Source organism: Rasamsonia byssochlamydoides (assembly GCF_041956645.1).
Source record: "Rasamsonia byssochlamydoides strain NRRL 3658 unplaced genomic scaffold VTN77scaffold_44, whole genome shotgun sequence".
NCBI classification, from domain to species: Eukaryota; Fungi; Ascomycota; class Eurotiomycetes; order Eurotiales; family Trichocomaceae; genus Rasamsonia; species Rasamsonia byssochlamydoides.
Window position 1 is genome coordinate 37,499 of NW_027192427.1, and position 19,573 is coordinate 57,071.

General features: G+C 49.4%; 6 protein-coding genes and 1 non-coding gene across 7 annotated transcripts; 2 read left to right on the forward strand and 5 right to left on the reverse strand.

Annotated features, from left to right (window-relative positions):
- Positions 1–555: 555 nt before the first annotated feature.
- VTN77DRAFT_5938 (uncharacterized protein) lies at positions 556–2,592 on the reverse strand (the record flags this gene model as incomplete). The annotated part of the gene is made up of 4 exons (XM_069422160.1): positions 556–859; positions 912–1,272; positions 1,323–1,733; positions 2,334–2,592. The coding sequence occupies 4 exons, from the start codon at positions 2,590–2,592 to the stop codon at positions 556–558; spliced, it is 1,335 nt and encodes a 444-aa protein (XP_069276499.1).
- Positions 2,593–3,097: 505 nt separating this feature from the next.
- Positions 3,098–3,673, forward strand: VTN77DRAFT_5939 (uncharacterized protein; the record flags this gene model as incomplete). Its single annotated transcript, XM_069422161.1, has 1 exon — positions 3,098–3,673. The coding sequence occupies one exon, from the start codon at positions 3,098–3,100 to the stop codon at positions 3,671–3,673; it is 576 nt and encodes a 191-aa protein (XP_069276500.1).
- A 1,683-nt stretch (positions 3,674–5,356) lies between these two features.
- VTN77DRAFT_t100 lies at positions 5,357–5,428 on the reverse strand. The gene has a single exon. It is a non-coding gene; the product is annotated as a tRNA-Met (tRNA).
- Positions 5,429–5,527: 99 nt separating this feature from the next.
- VTN77DRAFT_5940 (uncharacterized protein) lies at positions 5,528–6,106 on the reverse strand (the record flags this gene model as incomplete). The annotated part of the gene is made up of 2 exons (XM_069422163.1): positions 5,528–5,755; positions 5,834–6,106. 2 exons carry the CDS (start codon positions 6,104–6,106, stop codon positions 5,528–5,530), a joined length of 501 nt encoding a protein of 166 aa, XP_069276501.1.
- A 1,397-nt stretch (positions 6,107–7,503) lies between these two features.
- On the forward strand, positions 7,504–8,361 carry VTN77DRAFT_5941 (uncharacterized protein; the record flags this gene model as incomplete). Its single annotated transcript, XM_069422164.1, has 1 exon — positions 7,504–8,361. One exon carries the CDS (start codon positions 7,504–7,506, stop codon positions 8,359–8,361), a length of 858 nt encoding a protein of 285 aa, XP_069276502.1.
- Positions 8,362–9,020: 659 nt separating this feature from the next.
- Positions 9,021–11,454, reverse strand: VTN77DRAFT_5942 (uncharacterized protein; the record flags this gene model as incomplete). The annotated part of the gene is made up of 3 exons (XM_069422165.1): positions 9,021–11,084; positions 11,176–11,318; positions 11,364–11,454. 3 exons carry the CDS (start codon positions 11,452–11,454, stop codon positions 9,021–9,023), a joined length of 2,298 nt encoding a protein of 765 aa, XP_069276503.1.
- A 243-nt stretch (positions 11,455–11,697) lies between these two features.
- On the reverse strand, positions 11,698–12,142 carry VTN77DRAFT_5943 (uncharacterized protein; the record flags this gene model as incomplete). The annotated part of the gene is made up of 2 exons (XM_069422166.1): positions 11,698–12,062; positions 12,130–12,142. 2 exons carry the CDS (start codon positions 12,140–12,142, stop codon positions 11,698–11,700), a joined length of 378 nt encoding a protein of 125 aa, XP_069276504.1.
- Positions 12,143–19,573: the final 7,431 nt, after the last annotated feature.

The following is a 19,573-nucleotide window of genomic DNA, read 5'->3' on the forward strand; positions in this document are numbered from 1 at the left end:
ATGACTGCTGCTATTTTGCCTGCCTGCCTAACCCCGGTGATACATGTCACCCAGCCTAATAATAATCCCAAAAGTGGAAGGAGACAAGAGGACGAGTAAGAGTAAGAGGAAGAGGAGGAGTACCAAGGAAAAATCATAGAAATGGAAGTAACAGAATAATAGAACGAGAAAAAAAAAGCACGGACTAGACTAGACTAGACTTTCCCTTGCATTCAATTCAGTAAATAATTTATTTATCCCATCCCGAGTTCTCGAGTACATAGCATAGCATAGCATAGCATAGCAAGACGAATAAAATAATAAAAATTAACACGGATTTTCTTTTCAATTCCTCAATTTCAATTTCGATTCAATTCTGCTAGCTTCCCCGCAAAAGAAAATCCATTTTTCCATTTGGCACTATAGACGCATGAGGTGGGAGGTGTTCGAATTCGAAATCCAGACCAGGACCATCATCACTTCAAGGTTACAATAGAGGATCCCCACATAAGCTTGGCAAACTGAAAAGAAAAAAAGAAATCAATTAATCGAATTGAATAAAAACCAGACCAACGTCTAGGCCATGTAGGTGCTGGAATCAACTCCGCCCTCAGGATACTCAGGAAGAGCGACTTCGAAGCGCTTCTCAATCTCCTTCAGGACCTTTTCGTCCTCCTCGCTGCTGACGAAGGAGATGGACAGACCCTTCGTACCGAACCGACCGGCACGACCCACACGGTGCAAGTACGAGTCTGCATCCGCCGGCAGATCGTAGTTGATGGCAAGGTTGATTCGTTCGATATCGATACCACGGCCGAACACGTCAGTGGCAACGCAGATACGCTTGTTGAACTCCTTGAATTCCTTGTAGCGTTTGATACTGCAAGAAGTCAGAAATCATATTCACAATACAGCGGAATGGACCTACGTACCGTTCTTCCTGGCTGACACCCGAGTGCACCGCGATACTGGGGAAGTTGCACTCGCGCAGCAGTCTGTCAAGCTCGGTTGCACGCACCGTGCTCTTCACGAAAATGATGACCTGGTTGAACTCGAGGCTGTCCAGGAGATCATTGAGCTTCCGGTTCTTTTCGGATTCGCTGAGCTTGATGTAGTATTGCTGGAGACCGTGGAGCGTGAGTTTCGTGTCATCGTCCACGTAAACCTCCAGAGGGTTCCGCATGAACTTCTTGCAGACTGGTCGGATTTCCTGCGAGAGGGTGGCGCTGAACATCATGACCTGCTTGTCGGCGGGCGTGGCGCGGAAGATCTCCTGAACGTCACGGCGCATGTCTGCGAAAATGTGAGCACAGGCACTGTAAAAGTCAGAACGCCTAACTTACCGATCTGATCCAACATCTTGTCACATTCGTCCAGAACGAAGCTCTTGACGTTGCGGAGAGACAGCTTCTTCTCCCGAACCAAGGCGTTCAGTCGACCCGGAGTGCCGACCACGATGTTGGGATACGTGTCCTTGTTGGACAGCAGCTCGATGTCCTTCTGCATCGGCGTGCCTCCGTAAAAGACGGCGGTCTTGACATCAGGAAGGTACTTGCTGAAGCGCGCGTACTCATTCTTGATCTGGTACGCCAACTCGCGGGTGTGGCACATGACCAGGACCTGACACTCTCCAGGGACAGGCTCGAGCTGATGCAGGGTCGTCAAGACGAAGACCGCGGTTTTACCAAGACCAGACTTGGCTTGGCAGAGAACGTCGACATTGAGAATAGCAGTCGGGATACAGACTTGTTGAACTGTAGTGAGGCGAAGTGGAATGTTAGACTTTGTTCGATGCAACGAAAGTTTGAAAAATGCAATCGCATCGCTGGAAAATGTCCGTCCGTCCATCCCCTCGGAGTCGCAAACTCAAAACGAACAATGCGAAAAAGAAAAAAAAACTCAGATTCCGTTCGGCCCCAGCAAGCAAAGTTTAATCAATCAACACAATGTGTTGCATGATGCAATGCAAATCCCCGGTCCAACTCGAACCCCTCTGCAGGCCGACACGAGGACGCCCTGCCATCAAAGACATGGGATTTCTCTCTCTCAGCTCAGACGCATCCTTCCGCAAAAGCTAGCAAATTCCCCTTGTGGCAAGAATTTTCGCCACTTCAGGTTATGGATATGCATGGCTCTCCAAAGGAAACGACCGACCACTAGCCGCAGGCGAAATACAGCGTAGCGTAATCTTTTAAAGATATTTTCCCGACAACAATCCTCGTGTCGCCTGCAGGGCGGGACAGAACTTTGATCGTGCGATGGACAGGCTTTCCCCCGCGGAGATGGACGGACGTAGTAAGGTGGGACAATGGAGGAAAGCTTGTAGGAGATAATAAGTGTGTGGTTAGACTAACCCTCCGATGGATGTTCGAAACCGCAATCGGTGATCGCACGTAGAAGCTCTCCCTTGAGCAAGAAATCGCGGAAACCGGTCGAGTGAATACCGACATAGCTGCCCTTCTTGTCCGGACGACCTCCCGTGACGGTCAGGTCGCCCTTCTTGGCCGGAGCTGCCCCGTTGGTCGCAGCAGCAGGGGCAGTCGTCGTGGCAGCCGCATCAGTGGTCTGGAGCTCCTCATCGGAGTAGTCGATGAGATCCTCTTCGTGAGACATGGTGGGTTATGGGTGTGACAACTGTGGTGATGAACAAGTGTGAATGGAAGATGAAAGAGTCAGCGAGTGTTCGCGTTCGAGGACCGCGCTGGTGACACGCCTAGTCACGCAGTGAAATGCTGAATGTAGGCAACAAAGTCGACAAGTTCCGAAAGGCGCGTAACCACTTGGTTGCAATCAAGTGATATAATTTATAGGATGCCTCGACGCGAACCGATCGCAGCTGGTCGAGAGGTGGGAAGAGGATGAAAGAAACAAAGATCGGAGGTCGCGAGGGATGAGGTGAAGAGAAGAGCTGGATGCGCAGCCGCTGATTAGTCATCCGGATCAGCCTCACAAAATTCTCGTTCTAACCGGGATAGGTTTAGCTTGACGTTGCTCCGTTGCCACCGTGCGCCGGACAAGTGATTTGGTACGATGCGGTGTGGCCGGGAGATTTCAATGGTTGCTGCTCCTTCTGTCGAGTCATTCTATAAACGGTACAAAGAAAGGACAGCAACAAAGGATGGCGAAGGGAAAGGGAGGAGGAGCGCAAAGCCACCTTCGGGCGCGAATATCCTATCTGCATCGGGCGGCCGCCTATCTCCAGTCTGCGCACACAGCTGTCTCCAGATCGGAGGGCAGCACAGAGAACAATGCGGGAGAGACCAATACCACCCACGACAATACCCCGTCAAGGGCGACACGAAGAGTACCAGAGATCGTCGAAAACGACGGAATGGTTGAGGAAATGATGAGCCAAAAAGAAAACTCCGTCAGGGTCTCTGAATTACGTCTTCCAAGACATTACATCTCCCAGATGCGAGGAGTGTCATTGAAAACGCAGCTGCGCCTACCGATCGAGGTCAAACGTTCTTTCTGCAGGCGCTGCGATATCCTCCTTGTTCCGAATGTCACCTGCGTCGAGGAGATTCGAAACGCCAGTCGGAATCGCAAGAAGCCCTGGGCAGATGTCCGTGTGGTTCGCTGTACGGCCTGTGGAACGGAGAAGCGCTTTCCCCTGACTGAGAAGCGCAGTAAGAAGCTGTCTGAACGGCGGCAGGAGAAGAAGGAGGTCAAGGACCAATCTGGGGTGTCATAGCGCTGGTCTTGGTGAGCGTCGATGGAAGAAAACGACACTAAGAAAAGTTGGTGTGCTGCGGGGTTGCAAGGTAGGAACTTGCCTCCAACCTCGGCTGCCACGTTGATCGCCAGCCTTGTACTGTGTCCCAGAGCCTGGTGTTTATCTGAAGTTAGCCCATCGAGACGGAGGGAGAAGAATATTTGCTTGCCTCTTGACGCGGAACAGGCAAAGCTGTACCCCGGATTATTCGATGGGGATATCGAATGGGAGAGGCGCAGTTGACGAAGCATCATCTTGAAGGACATCCTGCCGAGATAATCTTGCATTCTGGTGAACATCAGTGGATCTCTTGTTTGCTCGACAGGCTTCCTCGCTTTTGCAGAGGTATGCTCCGTCAGTTATTGGAAGACAAGCGCGGCGATTACTTTGACGCGTAGAGCGTCCACCTAGTTTCTATACAGGCAAGGTTGGCATAAGGGAGCTGATGCTGTAGCTTCTCTGTGAGAGAAGGTGATCTACCTACGCAGGTTGCTCCGGGTCTGATCTTTAATCCACGGTTTTTCCCGTAAATTATTAGTATTTCAAATCAAGTCATAAAATGGATTAGTCAACTATTATCGATTCAAGGGCGGGTGAGATGTTGAACCGCTTGGCAACAGTCAGAAACAAACAGAAACAACGCGTCATTGAGGTATCATCTGAAGAACAGAATCACTCGATAATTGGAAATTACACAGAAGCTCTGTGAGAGAGTCCCAGCAGCAGTTTGTATGCCAGGAACTCATGACACTTGTTTCTCCCATTCCAGATATTCCACACCTGCGGATCCAAGAACAAAACTGGAAGAAGGTGCGAATCAATAGAGACCTGATCGAGCTGCATTGTAGGAAAGAGAAGCTAAGGAACAATCATAACAATTCCAACATAACGTAGAAGGTAGAGAAGGGGAAAAGGCCTCCCACAAAGCAAGATCGTTAAATGAACGTATCGTATCGGAGAATAGGCTCGATTGCCTCCAAAGTGAGGCAGGATACATAAGAGAGCATCGCCAGCAGAAGACAACAGGTAGGTAGCGTGAGCGGGAGAGATATATATCCACAATCACAGGAAATCAACCAAAATGACGACAAAATCCAGCCAAAATGGATAGGAACTCCGATACACCGATCGCCTCCTATTCCGCGTCAAATGTGAAATACAGTCCATGAAACTGAGGGGAATCCTAATTAGCCGCGAGGCATATATCCTATTCTTTATGTTGTTTTCCATTCCAAAAAGACATAGCCAGTCATGATAACATTTCTCCGTAAGAAAAATCATAGACAAAGAAAATGGTGAAAAATAAACAGAGAACAAGAAAGCTCTTTAGGGCTGGGTGACGGCCCTGCGCGCAGATCAAGGACGTGGTGAATGTCCGCGAGGACTGAATCGCTGTATAGGTAATTCTCTTCTCGAGACATAGGCCTTTAGGCAAAGCGGCGGCAAAAAAAAAAAGGGAAAAAAAAATCAAAGATCGTATATAACGCATATCGCAGGCAGGAAGCCTCCCTGCGGTCAACCAGGACCGTCGTATCGAGTAACCGAGGCCCCCAGGGCAGCAGAGTGGGAGTGATGAGGCGAATCTGGAGAGATTCGAGATAGAGAATGCGAGCTTGGAATCTCTAGGAGGGCCGGGTTATGAGCGAAAAAAGAAATGTATCCTAGCATGTCTCGGTTTCGATCCGAGGACCTCCGGGTTATGAGCCCGGCGCTCCCCCACTGAGCTAACATGCTTTATTGGATGGCAAACGACGAGCCCGAAAATTTTATAAGGGAATTCCACTCGACGCGATTGGTAACACACAGCCCGCGACATGATGAATTCTGAGAATGTCATCGCCTGCGGGCTGCCTGATCGAGACGATGGTCATAGCCCTCGATTCTGGCGCGGAACGACTTGACAATATCTCTTATGTGCCCAATCTTGGCAAGCTCGTTTTCCAACTCGTCGATTGAGGCAAGAATGGAACGGGTACGTGCGATCTCGGCGTCGGCATCACGGATGACATTGCCCGCACGGTCATAGCTGTGTTGGATTGACAGTTGCATTTGTTCTTCCAGCTGTTCAGATGTCAGCCTTCACATCGATGGGAAGTCTGGCAAAGAGAGCGAGAGATTAAGAGAATAAAGGTGACATACATATTCAATGCGGCCCCGGATCTGTTCTTGAAGGTGATCAAGCTGGTGGGAAAGGGCCCTCAGACTCATGGGATCCAGCAGCAGGCGGCCTTGACTACTGGCGGCGCTGGCAGCCCGGGAGCTGGAATTGCTGTTCCGGCCCGATCCTCGGCCTCTGGAGACATTGCCAGCATGACTCCCCTGGAGAGCGATCTGCTGCTGCTGTCGGAGGATTTGGATCTCGGAGGAGGTAAGGCCAAGGGAGGTGTCGGGGATCGAGGTTGCGACGGACATGCTCTGTTACAGCGACAAGATGAAGAAGACGCCGATCGATCTGGATGCAGAGATACGCGACGGACGGCAGTTCATGATGACTGAAGACAAAGCGGCGGACACAGCAGGGAGGTCGAAGCAGCAGTGGTTGCCGTCGGGAGGGAAGCGATAGAGGGCGACGGCGAGGGAGGGAGGGAGTAGAATAGTAATCAGAGCTTAACTGGGATGACCACTCTCACAGCATCTCTCACTGCCAGCCTGGTGGGAGATCGAAGGTGAATCGCCGGCGCAATGGTTCGTCGGCGGCAAAGAAAGCAACCGCGGCGGCTTGTCGCGTTACACAGCACGCAGACGAAGAGGTGTGGGGAGACTGCGACAGACAGGCCCGGCAGCGCTGAGCAATGCAGGAACTGCTGACAGCCCCTCACGCTAGAGAAGGAGATGAGAAAGAGGGAAAAGGAGGAAGGGAAGGATGAGGAGATGGGGGATGGCCAGAAACGAAGGGCGGACGGAGAGTAGTTGAATGGCTAAAGACGGACGGAAGAAGGTGGTGGGCGTGTGGGGGATAATCAGCCAAAGCCAGAGACAGTCAAGCTTAGGATAATTCGAAAAGAAGGAGGGGCTCAAAAAAATTATGAAGGAAGAAGATAATTAAATTAAATTAATTCTTCTGGTGGACACTGCATCAGGCAATTGTGCAGGATGCGTTGCAGCTCTGCATTCAGAGCTATATGGGCGGCGATGACAGTTACTGGCGAAGTTATCATTCTAGTTTTGCAGCGTCGTATTGAGGCTGACTAAGTCTTCTGCAACTACAGCGTCCAAAGTAACATATAGCAACGTCTATCTTTCCTTTATTTTTTTTTATTTTTTATTTTTTCAAGCCTTGAGTGGCTCTTGCACATTCTGACATATCGTCGACCACTATCGCCCCCCGCGTTATCGCAGGCGGGAGTCGAGAACGGGCGGTGGACACGTCCAACTTCCGCGCCATCGTCTATTGAGTCCTCTCATCTGTCTGTCATCCATTCCAATGTCATCCTATCCGACACAATCGATTTTTTGAAAAAAAAATTTTTTCTCCTCCTCCGCTGCCCAACGTGTGAGGCTAAAGCACTGCGGACTCCAGGCGGCTATCATTGGATTTGGCGTGGCGGTAGTTCCGTCAGCAAGCTTGCGACTGGAGGACTCATGCAGCTTTGGGTCCTTGGGCTTCTTTAAACCTGTGAGCTTCCTCCAATCCATCCTCCGCGGCTCTAGCCTGCTGCAAAAGCTAATGAGCGCGCAGCTTTCCAAAGCTTGCTCTGTCGTCACGTTTCTGCGGCCTGATTTTACCAGAGGACACACGTCCAGCGGATCCCTGCACCAACGCCTGACCATACAACAGACAGCAGAGTTGACTTGAGATCGCCTCCATCATGGCCAAAGACAAGGAGCGTACCCTGAACCCCGCTCAGGCCCAGCGAAAGCTGGAGAAACAGAGAGCGATCAAGAAAGGCAAAGCGGAGGCGTTGGCACGACGTAACGAGAAATTGGCGCGTCGCAACCCGGAGCGGATCCAACGGCAGATCAACGACCTCAAGGCGATCGAGGAGTCCGGACAGCCCTTACGGCCGCGTGAGAAGCAGATCCTGGAAGAGCTCGAGCGGGATCTCCGGGCGGTGCTAAAGGCCCGAGAGGCTCTGGGTGACAAAGCGCCTCAGTTCGGAAAGGGACCACGGACCGAAAACAGAGGCGGCATCTTGGGAAAGAGGAGGAGAGATGAGGACCACCAGTTGAAAGAGAGCGATAGCAGCGACACAGACGAGAGTGTTCGCAGAATCCCCATGCCCAGGGACACTCCGCCTCCGATCCCCCGGCAGCATCGCCAACGAGAGAGAGACGCTGTTGAAGGCGCGGAGCGTCAACCACATCCACTGCCACCGAAGCCGGAGGTGGCGCCTGAGCCCAAGACCGTCTACGAAGCCTCCCCTCAAATCCGAGATCTACGGCAGGAAGCTGTCAGCAAGTTCGTGCCGACTGCTGTCAGACGGAAACAGGATGCCATCAAGGGACAGGGGAAGTTGATCGAGCCAGAAGAGATGGACCGACTGGAAAAGGCCGGCTACGTGCCAACAGCCAAAGCGGGGAAAGAGAAAGAGACTTCGGAGCAGAATGCCAGCCAGCCAGACCAAGAAGAGGAGGACATCGAGGCCAAATTGAGACAGTACGCGGAGGAGTCCCGGGCACTGTATTCTGCTAAAGCAGAAGATGATCCAGACGATCCTGATTTGTAGTTTTTGGGTCTATCGACTACGCCTGGACAGCGTGGGCATATCTTAATTATGTACATGTACAATATATACATATCTAAGGGTCATGAAAGAGAAGTCGATAGGACTAATGAGTGAATCATGAAATGTATTATATTAATCATCTCAGCTTGAACTTCTGTGCCTCTTAATTTCCTTCTCTCTTCACTTCAATCAGAACTAACAGACATCCACCAGTAGATTCCCTACAGGCAGATAAAGTTGAATCAGATCGGCCCCAACAGGTAGTTGCTGTATTAATAGTCAGTCAGCTTCAGGGCTTAGCTTGGCTCAACCAAACAAACCCCTTTATTTACCCATCTACAGTACAGAGTATGGAGTACTCTGTACCTACCTAGGTAGATAGCTGTCCTGGCCTTCAGACAGGCTTGGTCGTTAAGGCTTCTTCCTTCTGACCTTCTGACCTTCTTTCTCCCCAACTCAGCCTGACTAAACCGCCAGTATATATATATAATCTATCTATCGATCGATCATTAGTCATGCATGATCGAGCTCGACGGTGCTATATATATGCCACTTAACGAAAAATAAAGCTAGCTAGGGTAGAGAGTTAATAATTGATCTCAGTCGTTTTGACCTAATACCTGTCAATCCAGAATATTTGTTTTCTGCTATTCGAGCATCTACACTGCTCTTAACCACTGCTCAACCCACCGCTTCATCGTCACCCCATCAATCGCCTCTGCAGCTCTTAACTTCTCACTGAGACTCTCCGCTCGGCTGGTTTCCCACTGCAGTCCTCCTAATGCAACGGTCTGATCGCTCAGAGATCCAAACCGCGCCGCGAAGAAATCGAGCAGACGGAGTGCCGGATTGGCGCGGAGGAGGGCTTCGCGGGCTTCTTCGGAGGCATCATTGCCTTGCATCAAGGAAACAGCGCTGGCGCGTAACTTGGCCAGCCATTCAGCGGGCGAAACGATCTCGATCGTTGTCTCTGGTGAGGCGTGTTGTTGAAGAGACGTGATGATGGACGGCACCAGAGCCTCCCAAGACGTACGGTGTGGATTGAGCGGGTGAAGCACGACGACCGGCTCCGGCTCCGTCTCCGGATCGGGGAGATCCTCTGCTGCTGCTGCGTGCAACCCGATATTAACAACCACCTTCGCCAACGTGTCAATCGGCAACCAGTCAATGTTCTTGCGACAGCCAGAGGATGTTGGCAGGATCGGATCCAGGTTGGTGTTGCGTTCTTTTTGCAGGGTGCCTGAATCGGGGGATCGGTTCAGACAGTAGACACGTTTGACTTGAGGCTGGGATAAGAGTGTGTGCAGGATATAGGAGCCTATGGAGCCTGTTGAGCCCGTGAGGATCACCACCTGATCGGTGTTGACGTCAGTGGTATCATTGTCGCCTGGTTTTGACGAAAGACCATCCTTCCGAGAAGTAATCATATCCAGGTATTTCTGCAATGTCTTAGTCCGCATGGCCCTCCATTTCTCCTTCTGCTCTGTTTCGGAAGACTCGATCTTGTGTGCCAGTGCATACAGAGCTTCAGCGAGGGCAGCGATGGAAGGATGCAGGTAGACGATACTCGGTTGAATAGAATGCAGACCTGTCTTGATGCGCAACTGCCGGACAAGACGAAGAATATGCAAGGAATCAATTCCCTGGCTGAAAAGGTCTGCATTGTCCTCCACGTTTTCCAGTCGGGTGGCTTCCACGAGGGACTCCCGTACCAAGCCCCTGATCGAGTCTGTCGTTGCCAGGTCTCCTTTACTCAGACTGGACGTCGTGGACGTCCACATGGCCTCCACGTCGGCGTAGACCTGGTTGATCTTACTCGCGTAGTGGTCTAAGGTGGCCTGACGCCGAAGGGAGCCCTTCAGCGTGCGCAGGACAGGACTGCCAGGGTCTGTAAAGCAGATGTGGGATTGTGAAACCTGTGCATAGGCGGGCAAAAGACGATTTGCCGCTTCGATCGTCGGCCACAGACGCTCAATAATCCGAGCCCTCTCCACTGTCGATAGAGGCTTCTTCTGCTCGTCACGCAGTTCGATTAACAGGCCTGGCTCAAAGCGCTGGTGGCCGAACATGACCGCTGCTGCAACTTCGGGATGCTTTGCAACATGGCTTTCAAAAGTGACAGGGTTGACCTTTTCACCATTCAAGAACACGATCACATCATCTGATCGAGCTGCATGGGTCCAGACATCCGGAAGCGATGGATGAGGGGTGAGCAGGTCCTTTGTCCGGAACTCCTTCAGATCTGGATAGATGGTAAAGACGGTCTGATGGGGTTCGCTCTCTGGGGTTCGGTCGAACACGAGCTCAAAGACATCTCCCGGAAGGGGATCGAACCTGGCACCGATGGCCGGGTGGATCTGCAGATAGTTCCAATCTTGCTCGAAATCATATCCATGTCGATACATGGTGGGGAGAGGTCCCGACTCTGAAGAGCCCAGAAGCGAGGTGAGTTTGATTTTTGAGGCGATCACGTCGCCAAAGACTTTGGGGAGACTTCCCCCCGAGAAAAGGAGCATCTTGAGATGGCGCGCAACATCCTCCAGAAGGGTCATATTTTTGGAAATGGTTTCCAGCGTTAGCGGTGCCAGGGTGGCCCAGTCCGCTTGAGTGTGTTGGAGCATTTCTAGCAACGCTTCTCCTGTTGGGGGGATGCCAGGAAGGGGCAGTATCACCGTGGTTTTGTTGAAGAAGGGGTTCAAAACCCCAAAATGGACTCCTTCTGGCTGCGAATGATTAGTGGCGCCCCTACAGGTGGTATAATTGCGCAAATCTAGATGAATAGGCAACTCCTGTATTCAAAAAGGGCAAACCTACATGTCCCAGAGGCAGGAGCAAGACGTTCTGATTATTCCCCGTCATTGAATTGAGCATCTCATAGCCTTCAGGTACTTGAAGACCGATGTTGCGCGCGGCTCTGGAAATATAGTCATGAGACATATACATGGGCTTGGGAAAGCCTGAGTCAATCAGTTAAAGCTTCTATTTAAAACTGTTTATCTCACCTGTGGACCCAGACGTGTGGACTATAAACGCCGTTTCATTTTTCGCAGCAGCCAACTTTTTTTTCATAGGGATACGCCGCCTGTGGCTCATGCAGCAGTGTCTCCAGCGATGGGAGCTCAACCAGAGTGACTTCTCGTTCTATCAGGGTGGCTCGAACGGGTGGAAAGGCCGCGGTTGTCGTGATCAAAGTCGAGCATTGGACCTCGTCGAACAGCTTCAGATTCGCTGCGAAGCTGTTTCGCTCGGAGAGAAGAAAGATCTGGAGATTTCAGCTGGATTATGCCTCAGGAAGCATTCAAGAAGCAGAAGCAGATCCTACTGTAAATCCAGCCTTCATAGCAGCCACCAAGGTGATCGCACAACGGGGGTCATTGGGAGCCAAGTATGCCAACGGCTCTCCAGTGTCTCTCCTCCCGAGAGACTTGGTGAGATGCTGCGCGACGCCGTTGACTGCGTTAGCAAACTGGGCGTACGAGATGGACTCGAACCCTTCGCGCAGGGAAGTTGATGATCTGGGAAACTTCCCCCACAGGGCATCCGGTTCATCGCCAGCAAGTTGGTCGATGATGGATGGTAGAAGACTGTGCTGAGCGGCTTCTGCCCTGCGAAATGACTTTGACATGCCTGTCGAGGGATGCGATATGTGTTGCTGGCGAGGTTCCTAGTTAGTGATGGTGAGCTAAACACTCCTAATATACCTGGTTTCCCAAGTCAACACTGAATACTGTTATAATGCCTCTTCATTCAGCTGAAGGCGCGACATACAGAGAGGGGTCATCTCAGTCCCGCGCTGCCATGTTGGTAAGCAATTCTGCTTGCCCCGGTTGCACCAACAACTTAGTTGTCTCTTCCTGTCTGTGTAACCACGTCATTTTGACTTGCATGGACTAAAGAGATCGAGTCTAGTTACTACCATTAGTGTCCGGGCAAGCGTACCATCTAATAGGTATAATAGGCCAACATACAGCAAATTCCCAATCTAATCGAAAGTGACATAGAAATCATCAAGTTGGAAGAGCGTGTACTTTTAATTGGCACGATGCTACCACTGGTTGCGACTTCATTTCTGCCTGCAGTAGTTTGTCATTATCTCTGAAGACCGTGATATCACTTTCGCCCTGAATAACCACTGTGCAAGACCGGATACAATGTCAGCATCCGATGTGTCAGAACTACCGGATCAAGAACGATAGCCATCTTATCAACTAAAATGGCTATTGCCATCCTCGTTGTCGCCACATGATTTGTTAGGCATTGGCTGGTTGGGATGACTGGTTGATATTGCTGACGCCGGTTGGAGATCTATCACGAAATCAACGAAAAGAAGAAGAAAAAGAAGAAAGATCAGAGGCTGACGATGCTTGCATCCCCACCGTCCAGAACAGTGTCGGGGGATAGTGACACATTCTCAAGCTGGAAGATACCGCAGTAGTGAAAGCTCTTGAGATGAACTTTATTAAGCCTCGTGACACCCTGCAGCCACGAACGGTTTCGGTTAGCGATGTGGTTCAAACTGCCCCAAAGCTCTCACAGAGGCACCTTTTTTTTTTCCTGCATCTCTCTATTTCGATGATCCCCTCAGGATGGACTGGGACGAACGCGCAGGGCGTGCACATGGCAAGCTGTGCAACCAATGGGGGAGAAGGTTCAAAGAGCAACGAGGCTCGGTTCTGGCCAAATGGGTCTCTTCTTTCCGCGACGAGGGGCAGCACGCGAGTGAAATCCTTGATGAATACTGTGGATCGTTCAACTGGAGCTGCAGCATCCGCTTCGATGACGGTGTGAAGTGGCTGGTCCGATTTGCCGTGCCCGGCAGGGTGATGGACGGAGACGAGAAGGTCGTTCGCGAGGTCGCAGCGATGCGCCTGATCAAGGGCCAACATCCTGGTGCCTACGGTTCATGCCTGGCGTCGATCCAAAATGGATATCAGTGAGAGGGATGCATATTGTCTATGGGCAGATCGCGAGATTTCTCCTTGAATTATCGGAGTTGAAGTTTTAGCAAGCTGGGGCTCTGTCTATCCGGGAGGACGACAATCAGAGCGTCCATGCGAACTTGACGGCGCCACTGACACTCAAGATGCAAGAGATAGAGGCACATGGAGGGAGGTAATCAAACTTCCTACATTTGGTCCGGATTGCATTTCACGTGCTAATTCATCAACCAGTCGACAAACGTCCCCATCAGAAGGAAAAGCTGTCTGACCTCATGCGGCAATCCATGGCGGACGGCAAGTTCCGGTTCCACGAGCTGATATACGCAATGCTGCGAAGGTGCCGATAACCCAGCGTGAAAAGCTATCTGCAAAGCTCACTGCCTGGATGTTGACGAGCTTGCTCCTATTTCCGAGTCGGAGCTCGACGCCTTAGTCAAGATGAAACTGCCACAGTTGGAGGCGTATGAAGCGGAGTGGAACGCGATGAAAGCGGAGATCGAGCGCAGAGAGGCAGAGCTGAATGCACTGCTACTGAAGATGGCGCCCTGGGATCCACAAGCGGCCGAGCTGGCGAAGGAGAGAGGGCTGCTTGTGATGCAGCATGATTAGTGTGGTCAGATTCCCCTACTGCGGTACGAAGGACCTTTCACTGAAACGGGGCTGAAAGATCACCTCCATGGCACCCGGCGTGAGACCTTTGCATTCGAGAACAGTATCTGGACGAGAACAACCTGGACGATGTCGGTACTGAGTAAAGCCCTGTGGAAAGAAAGAACGGCACTCGCCAGCTCGAAGACAGCAGGCTTACCAACTCGCACAGCAATACGCATCTCTCCAAACTAAGGAACATCGCTGTATAGCTTTTATGAGGCAAGCCTCCTGATGATCGCCAGAATAGCTGTTACACATTACTCCCTCTGTCATGGTTGAGCTCATGGTGAATATAGCATACGGAAGTAACCACACAAGCATGGCTATAAACAAGGACGATATGGTTGGTTCCTGGTTCTCAGAATGAGATCTCGGACACGGGTCTATATGTATATAGCGAGGGTTTCCGACTTCCCCCTATCTGACCTCAATCTCAAGTCTCAGCCTCGATTACCTGCCTACCTACCTAGGTTAGATATCTATATGACTGCGTAATTCAGTCAGAACGGGGTTAACGTCATCTCCTTAACTATTGGATCATGACATGCCAATGGGCAAGCAGCATTACACTGAACAAGCGACTCAGACTCAGACGGTCAAGCCTATACACACGGAGCAACGCCTGGTTATATCATTGTCTGCTGTCATTCCTAATCATCTGTCCGGTCTGTCTGTCGGGTAAGAAGGAAACAGGTGCAATAAAAAAAAAGCGAAAAAAAATTCGCTTCTTTGTTTGAAGGAAGGCTCTGATACCTGTTTTGTCCTTTGAGCTCTACTGTACTGTACATGTACGTACTATTGTATTACTTAAAGGACACTATGGAGGCTTTATGTGATCAAGAAACGGACGATATAATTCTTTTGGGGGGTTTCCACAGCGTGAAAGAAAGAAACCAGAAGCTGCCACTCTTCCAGCGTCTTCTCATGGATTCTGTGCGTGCAAGAAAAAGGGTGAGCAATCTGGGAAGGAGGAGGATTTCTCCTCCGTGTCGAAAAAAAAAAAAGATAAAACCTCAAGGGATTATATAATTCATCATACAGCTTGCTTGCTAAATGCGTCAAGATGCTCACTCACCCTTGGGCATTTGATCAACTCGCCACCACGAAGGACACAGCATCTCAGCCGGCAACGAGCAAGCCCATTCCAAGTCGACGAAGAGACATACATTTTACGTGTCAATCCTCGTGCACGAATATGTTACTCTGATAGAGGTCTGGTCAGTCAGAGTAAAGACAAATGGGCCATGACGCAGACCAACGTTGAAAGTAACGCCATCTGAGCACGGCTGTCATACTCATCGTAGATGGAATTAGGTCTATGCCTGATGCGATTGTCATGACACCTTAAGAAGTCGACCACAAGTGCTTCAGATGTGGAATAGGTCGTCCCCTCTCAACATCAGATGGTATGCCCTCGTTCTCCAGATGCTAGAGTTGAAGAGTTAGAGGGCGGTTTGTGAGGTAGGTAGATGGAGAGGGGTGGGGGGAGGGGGGGAAAAGGCCTCCTGGTCATGGACACTAAACAAACAATGCAATGTGTGATACTAACTCTAGCAAGCCAGGTTAAGAAGATGCATTAATTCTTCCGTTGTGAATGATTCTTCGGTATATCTGTACTCCAGGATGATATGTCTGAACTTGAGGCCATTGAAATAAGGCGTTCCCGGCTCACATACTCACACGGCAGAGGATATATTGAAGAATAAAAGAGGTTTCTAAAGCGTAGCAAATTCCATACCACTCGGCGGTATTATAATAGAGGCATTACTTTGCAATGAAACAAACTGGGGTTTGGGGAGTCAGCAATTAATCTGGAGACAGTGACAGATAAAACCTTGCGCTTTGCCCGTTAGAGACTATTTAATCCTTATCCATAGCTGCCCACGCTAAAAATAGGTAGGTAATAATCAATTATTTAGCGTTCTTAAAGTGTAGGGCAGAAAAAAAAACAATATTGTAACTAAGTCGATTTGATAGTATACATAAATGAATAGATTCTACAGTATGAATCAGAGGATATATGTACTGTACATGAGAACCCTAGCCTACTGGAAAAGATAAAAATAAAGAAAAAATAAAAATAAAAACTATACAGTCGGCAGGCCCTGGGGCCAAAAGCCCTAGCATTATTAGAATAGGTATTGGTTTTTTTTTTCTTTTCAAACAAAGCGCGACGATTTAAGGCTTGTAGATAGCTGGTCATCACAATAAGACCTAATAATAACAATAATAAGATTGGATTCGATATAAACCAGTGAACTAATGCAAGTAAGCAAGTAAGCAAAAGTAGGAAATTATGCAGGGGAGCCCTACAGGGAACCTCCCCAGAAGGAAAAAAAAGGAAAGAAAAAAAAGAAAAAAAAAAGGGCAGAGTGAATAAATGGAGGAGAAGAAAAGAAAAAGAAAAGACACGAGAACAAAAAAAAAGAAAGAAAGAAAAAGGATAGCGCCGCGACTGCCATGCCGGTCAAAGTGATATATTGTATGTATGCACGGTGTATATCCAATGATATTTTTTATTTTTGTATCTTTCCTCTACCATACAACACCTGGACCAGGTACATACATACATTACAGTACATACATACATGACCTGCAGGGGCAAAATATTAATTTCCAACTATGGAAAAAAAGAAAATTATCTACCTACTAACCAAGTACTAAAGTGCGGAAGTTACACATCACCCGCTTGCCAAGGTTCCAACAAACTGCCTCCTGCAGCTTTCTCAAGGAACTTACGCGCTGACTCGCTTGTCCAGCGGACTCCAGCCTCACCTTGCAAGGCAAGGATTGAATGCATTCGGGTTGGTACTACCTACCTAACTAACGAACTAATTACTACCCACCGGGTAAGGTCCCGGCCCAGTCCAGGAACCGATCGATCGATCGAATGATCGAACACTGTGAATAATAATACCAATGCCTCCCTTAGGTTATGATATGAGCCTCTTTTTCGTTTGTAGCTGCAACTTGAACGACTAGTTATGAGGGGCCATTTATTTACCCATGTCAAGTTGGTAGCAGACTGAGTAAGTAGACGCTATTATGGTATCTTTGTTTTTTTTTTTGCTCGCGAACTCGACAGGGAATCATCCATCCATTATTCTGTACGGAGTAGGTCAGATCTATATTAGTCGCCACTCGCCAGGGACCGCGGGTTGTTAAATCTGACCCTGGTCCAACCAACAGCTTAGCGCTGAAAAGTAGTAAGTAAGCAACACAGTACGGAGTAGTTAGTTAAGTCGAGGATTTTTTTTGTCGTCATGCCGTTATTATGGTCCTCTGGATCTGTGAGACGGTGAGTACGGAGTATTTGGCTAACAACCAGATGATATGATAAGTGGCTGTTTATATGATCGTTATTATATTATTACGGAGTACTCCGTATACAGTATTGCAAACAATTGTTGCCGCACAACTTACTTGCAAGTTGCGTCCTGACTGGCGGCAGACGGCAGGCGGTCACGCATGGTAGAAATACTCCCTCTGGATGGAGTATTATTATTGGGGGCGGACACGAAACTACCGTTGCGTCAAATCCATCTTTGAGAAGATTCAATAGTCAGTAGTTGATGATGATATCATCACATCAGAACTGTTTGTTTACAGTACTACTCTGAGTATGCCCCCATTTATCCACTTTCCACTTCAAGGTCTCTTGTAACGGAGTATTAGGGGGCTACGCCGAGGTTGAGACGCTTCGAGAACCAATGGATTTTGATCAAAGAAGAAAAAAACGTCATGAATAATCATGACTTAGCACTCCAGTACTCTGACTCCGTGTCAACATGACGCAGCCGCTCGTGACCGGAGTGAGTTGATAAAACATAACTATTGCTGTCGAGAATCAATAACTCTTTTCTAAATACTCCGTACTCCGTACTGGGATACGTGTTCTATTCAAATAGCTTTGTATATAGTAGTTTTCGAGTTCAACTTCTTACATGTTTCAGAACCCACGCGTACCTTAGTACGGAGTAGTGTAGGGCGTAAGCTCCCTTTCCCTCCCCACGGGAAACGTATATAGAGGACGCCAGTGGCAGCCTGTCATCTTTAGTAGCTTCGGACCATCAGGGACGACCAAGCTATGGGGACTGACGGAAAATCATCCGATGATCAGGGCAAGAAAACCTGCGAGAATTCAGTCACTGGATGTGGCTGAAACTAGGACTGTATACTAACAAATAGCGTAGTAGACCGTACCACTGGACTGGACGGCAGAAATACCATGGAAAGCTCGCGGGGACGGCCGTTCCGAAAATAATGAATGTATACTCCGTATTCCGTGAAGACCCTGGCAGGCTGGCAGTGGCGCAGCCGCACAAGGTTTAGCACTGGCAGGCCGGATCGAAATTATTCTTAGCAGCAAGAAAATCAAATTTGATCGAGCCGGTGCCCCTTGACGAGTACTGAGTAGTGCTGTAATGGTCGGTCCTCATTCCCGACGGACCCGCCAAATCCCCACTGGAACCAGTCAGTGGGGATGCTCATTAGGCAGAGGTCTAGAGCTTGCCTGCGCCGATTCAGAGGGGAAAAAAGAAGGAAAGAGAAAAGAAAAGAAAAAGAATCAACCTGAAGTGGTCTTGGTCGAACTCCTAGTAGGAGTTATACTCATTCAATGGAGTATTGGGTGATACTAAACAAAGTTAGGAGCTCCATAGAAGCTCCAGAAGGAACTATTTCTGTTTTCAGTTTTCCTTTTGGGGAACCTTGGTGAAGAGCTCCCTGACACAACAACAATAATAACGATTCTTATTATTAACATAATTTTAGAATGAATTGTGGACTCACTTTTCGTAATCACTCCGTACGTCACCCCTGCTTCACAAAGTTCAGGCCTCGTGTAACGGGTTGCGGACCATGGATATCCATCCTCCCCCTGCCCAAGGATGGATCCAGGGTGGGGGACGCGGGTGAATAATGACATCGTATACGTCAGTCAAATGCAATTGAATTTCAGTACTCGTCTTGGCCTGGTGTCCGTACATGCACTGTCCGACGGCGTCTGAAATACTCCCGGGTATCTTGGGCGTGTGTACTCCGTACGGATTGGTAAATGACCAGGTGTATGAGTGTGCATTATGTGGACAGGGAATTGTGTTGTTTATCGAGTTACTTCTCGAATAATGACTGTCAGGCTGCAGAGTCTTTAGGCTCGGCCGGCAAGTCGATCAGCCAAGTTAGCTGCGGGCCTGCGGCTGGTCGATCGCCCATGCAAGAAGCTCCGGTGGCTTTCACGTCCGGCCTACAGATACTGAATGCACTGTTTAGTAAAAAAAAAAAAGAACAACCACACATTAGATGCATTCCGAGTCACATTCATACTGGACAGGATTTATGCAGGTATGTACGCCAGCAGGGGCGGTACCATTAATATTCTGTGTGAAGATCGGGCATCATATATATCTGAAAACAGCCACATACTTCGCGGGTTTGGTACTATGCCAGTATTCGAAGATCAGATGAGTTTCTGCAGTTCTCAGAAGGCAAGCAACGACGCACGCGCTCACGTTCCTCGTGGAGGCTGGTGACGAGAACTCTTGCACATTGTTATTGTGGAGGACTGAAGCTCCGTACAGCCACCGACGCGTGATCTGCATATCATCGCGGGCATCTCGCAT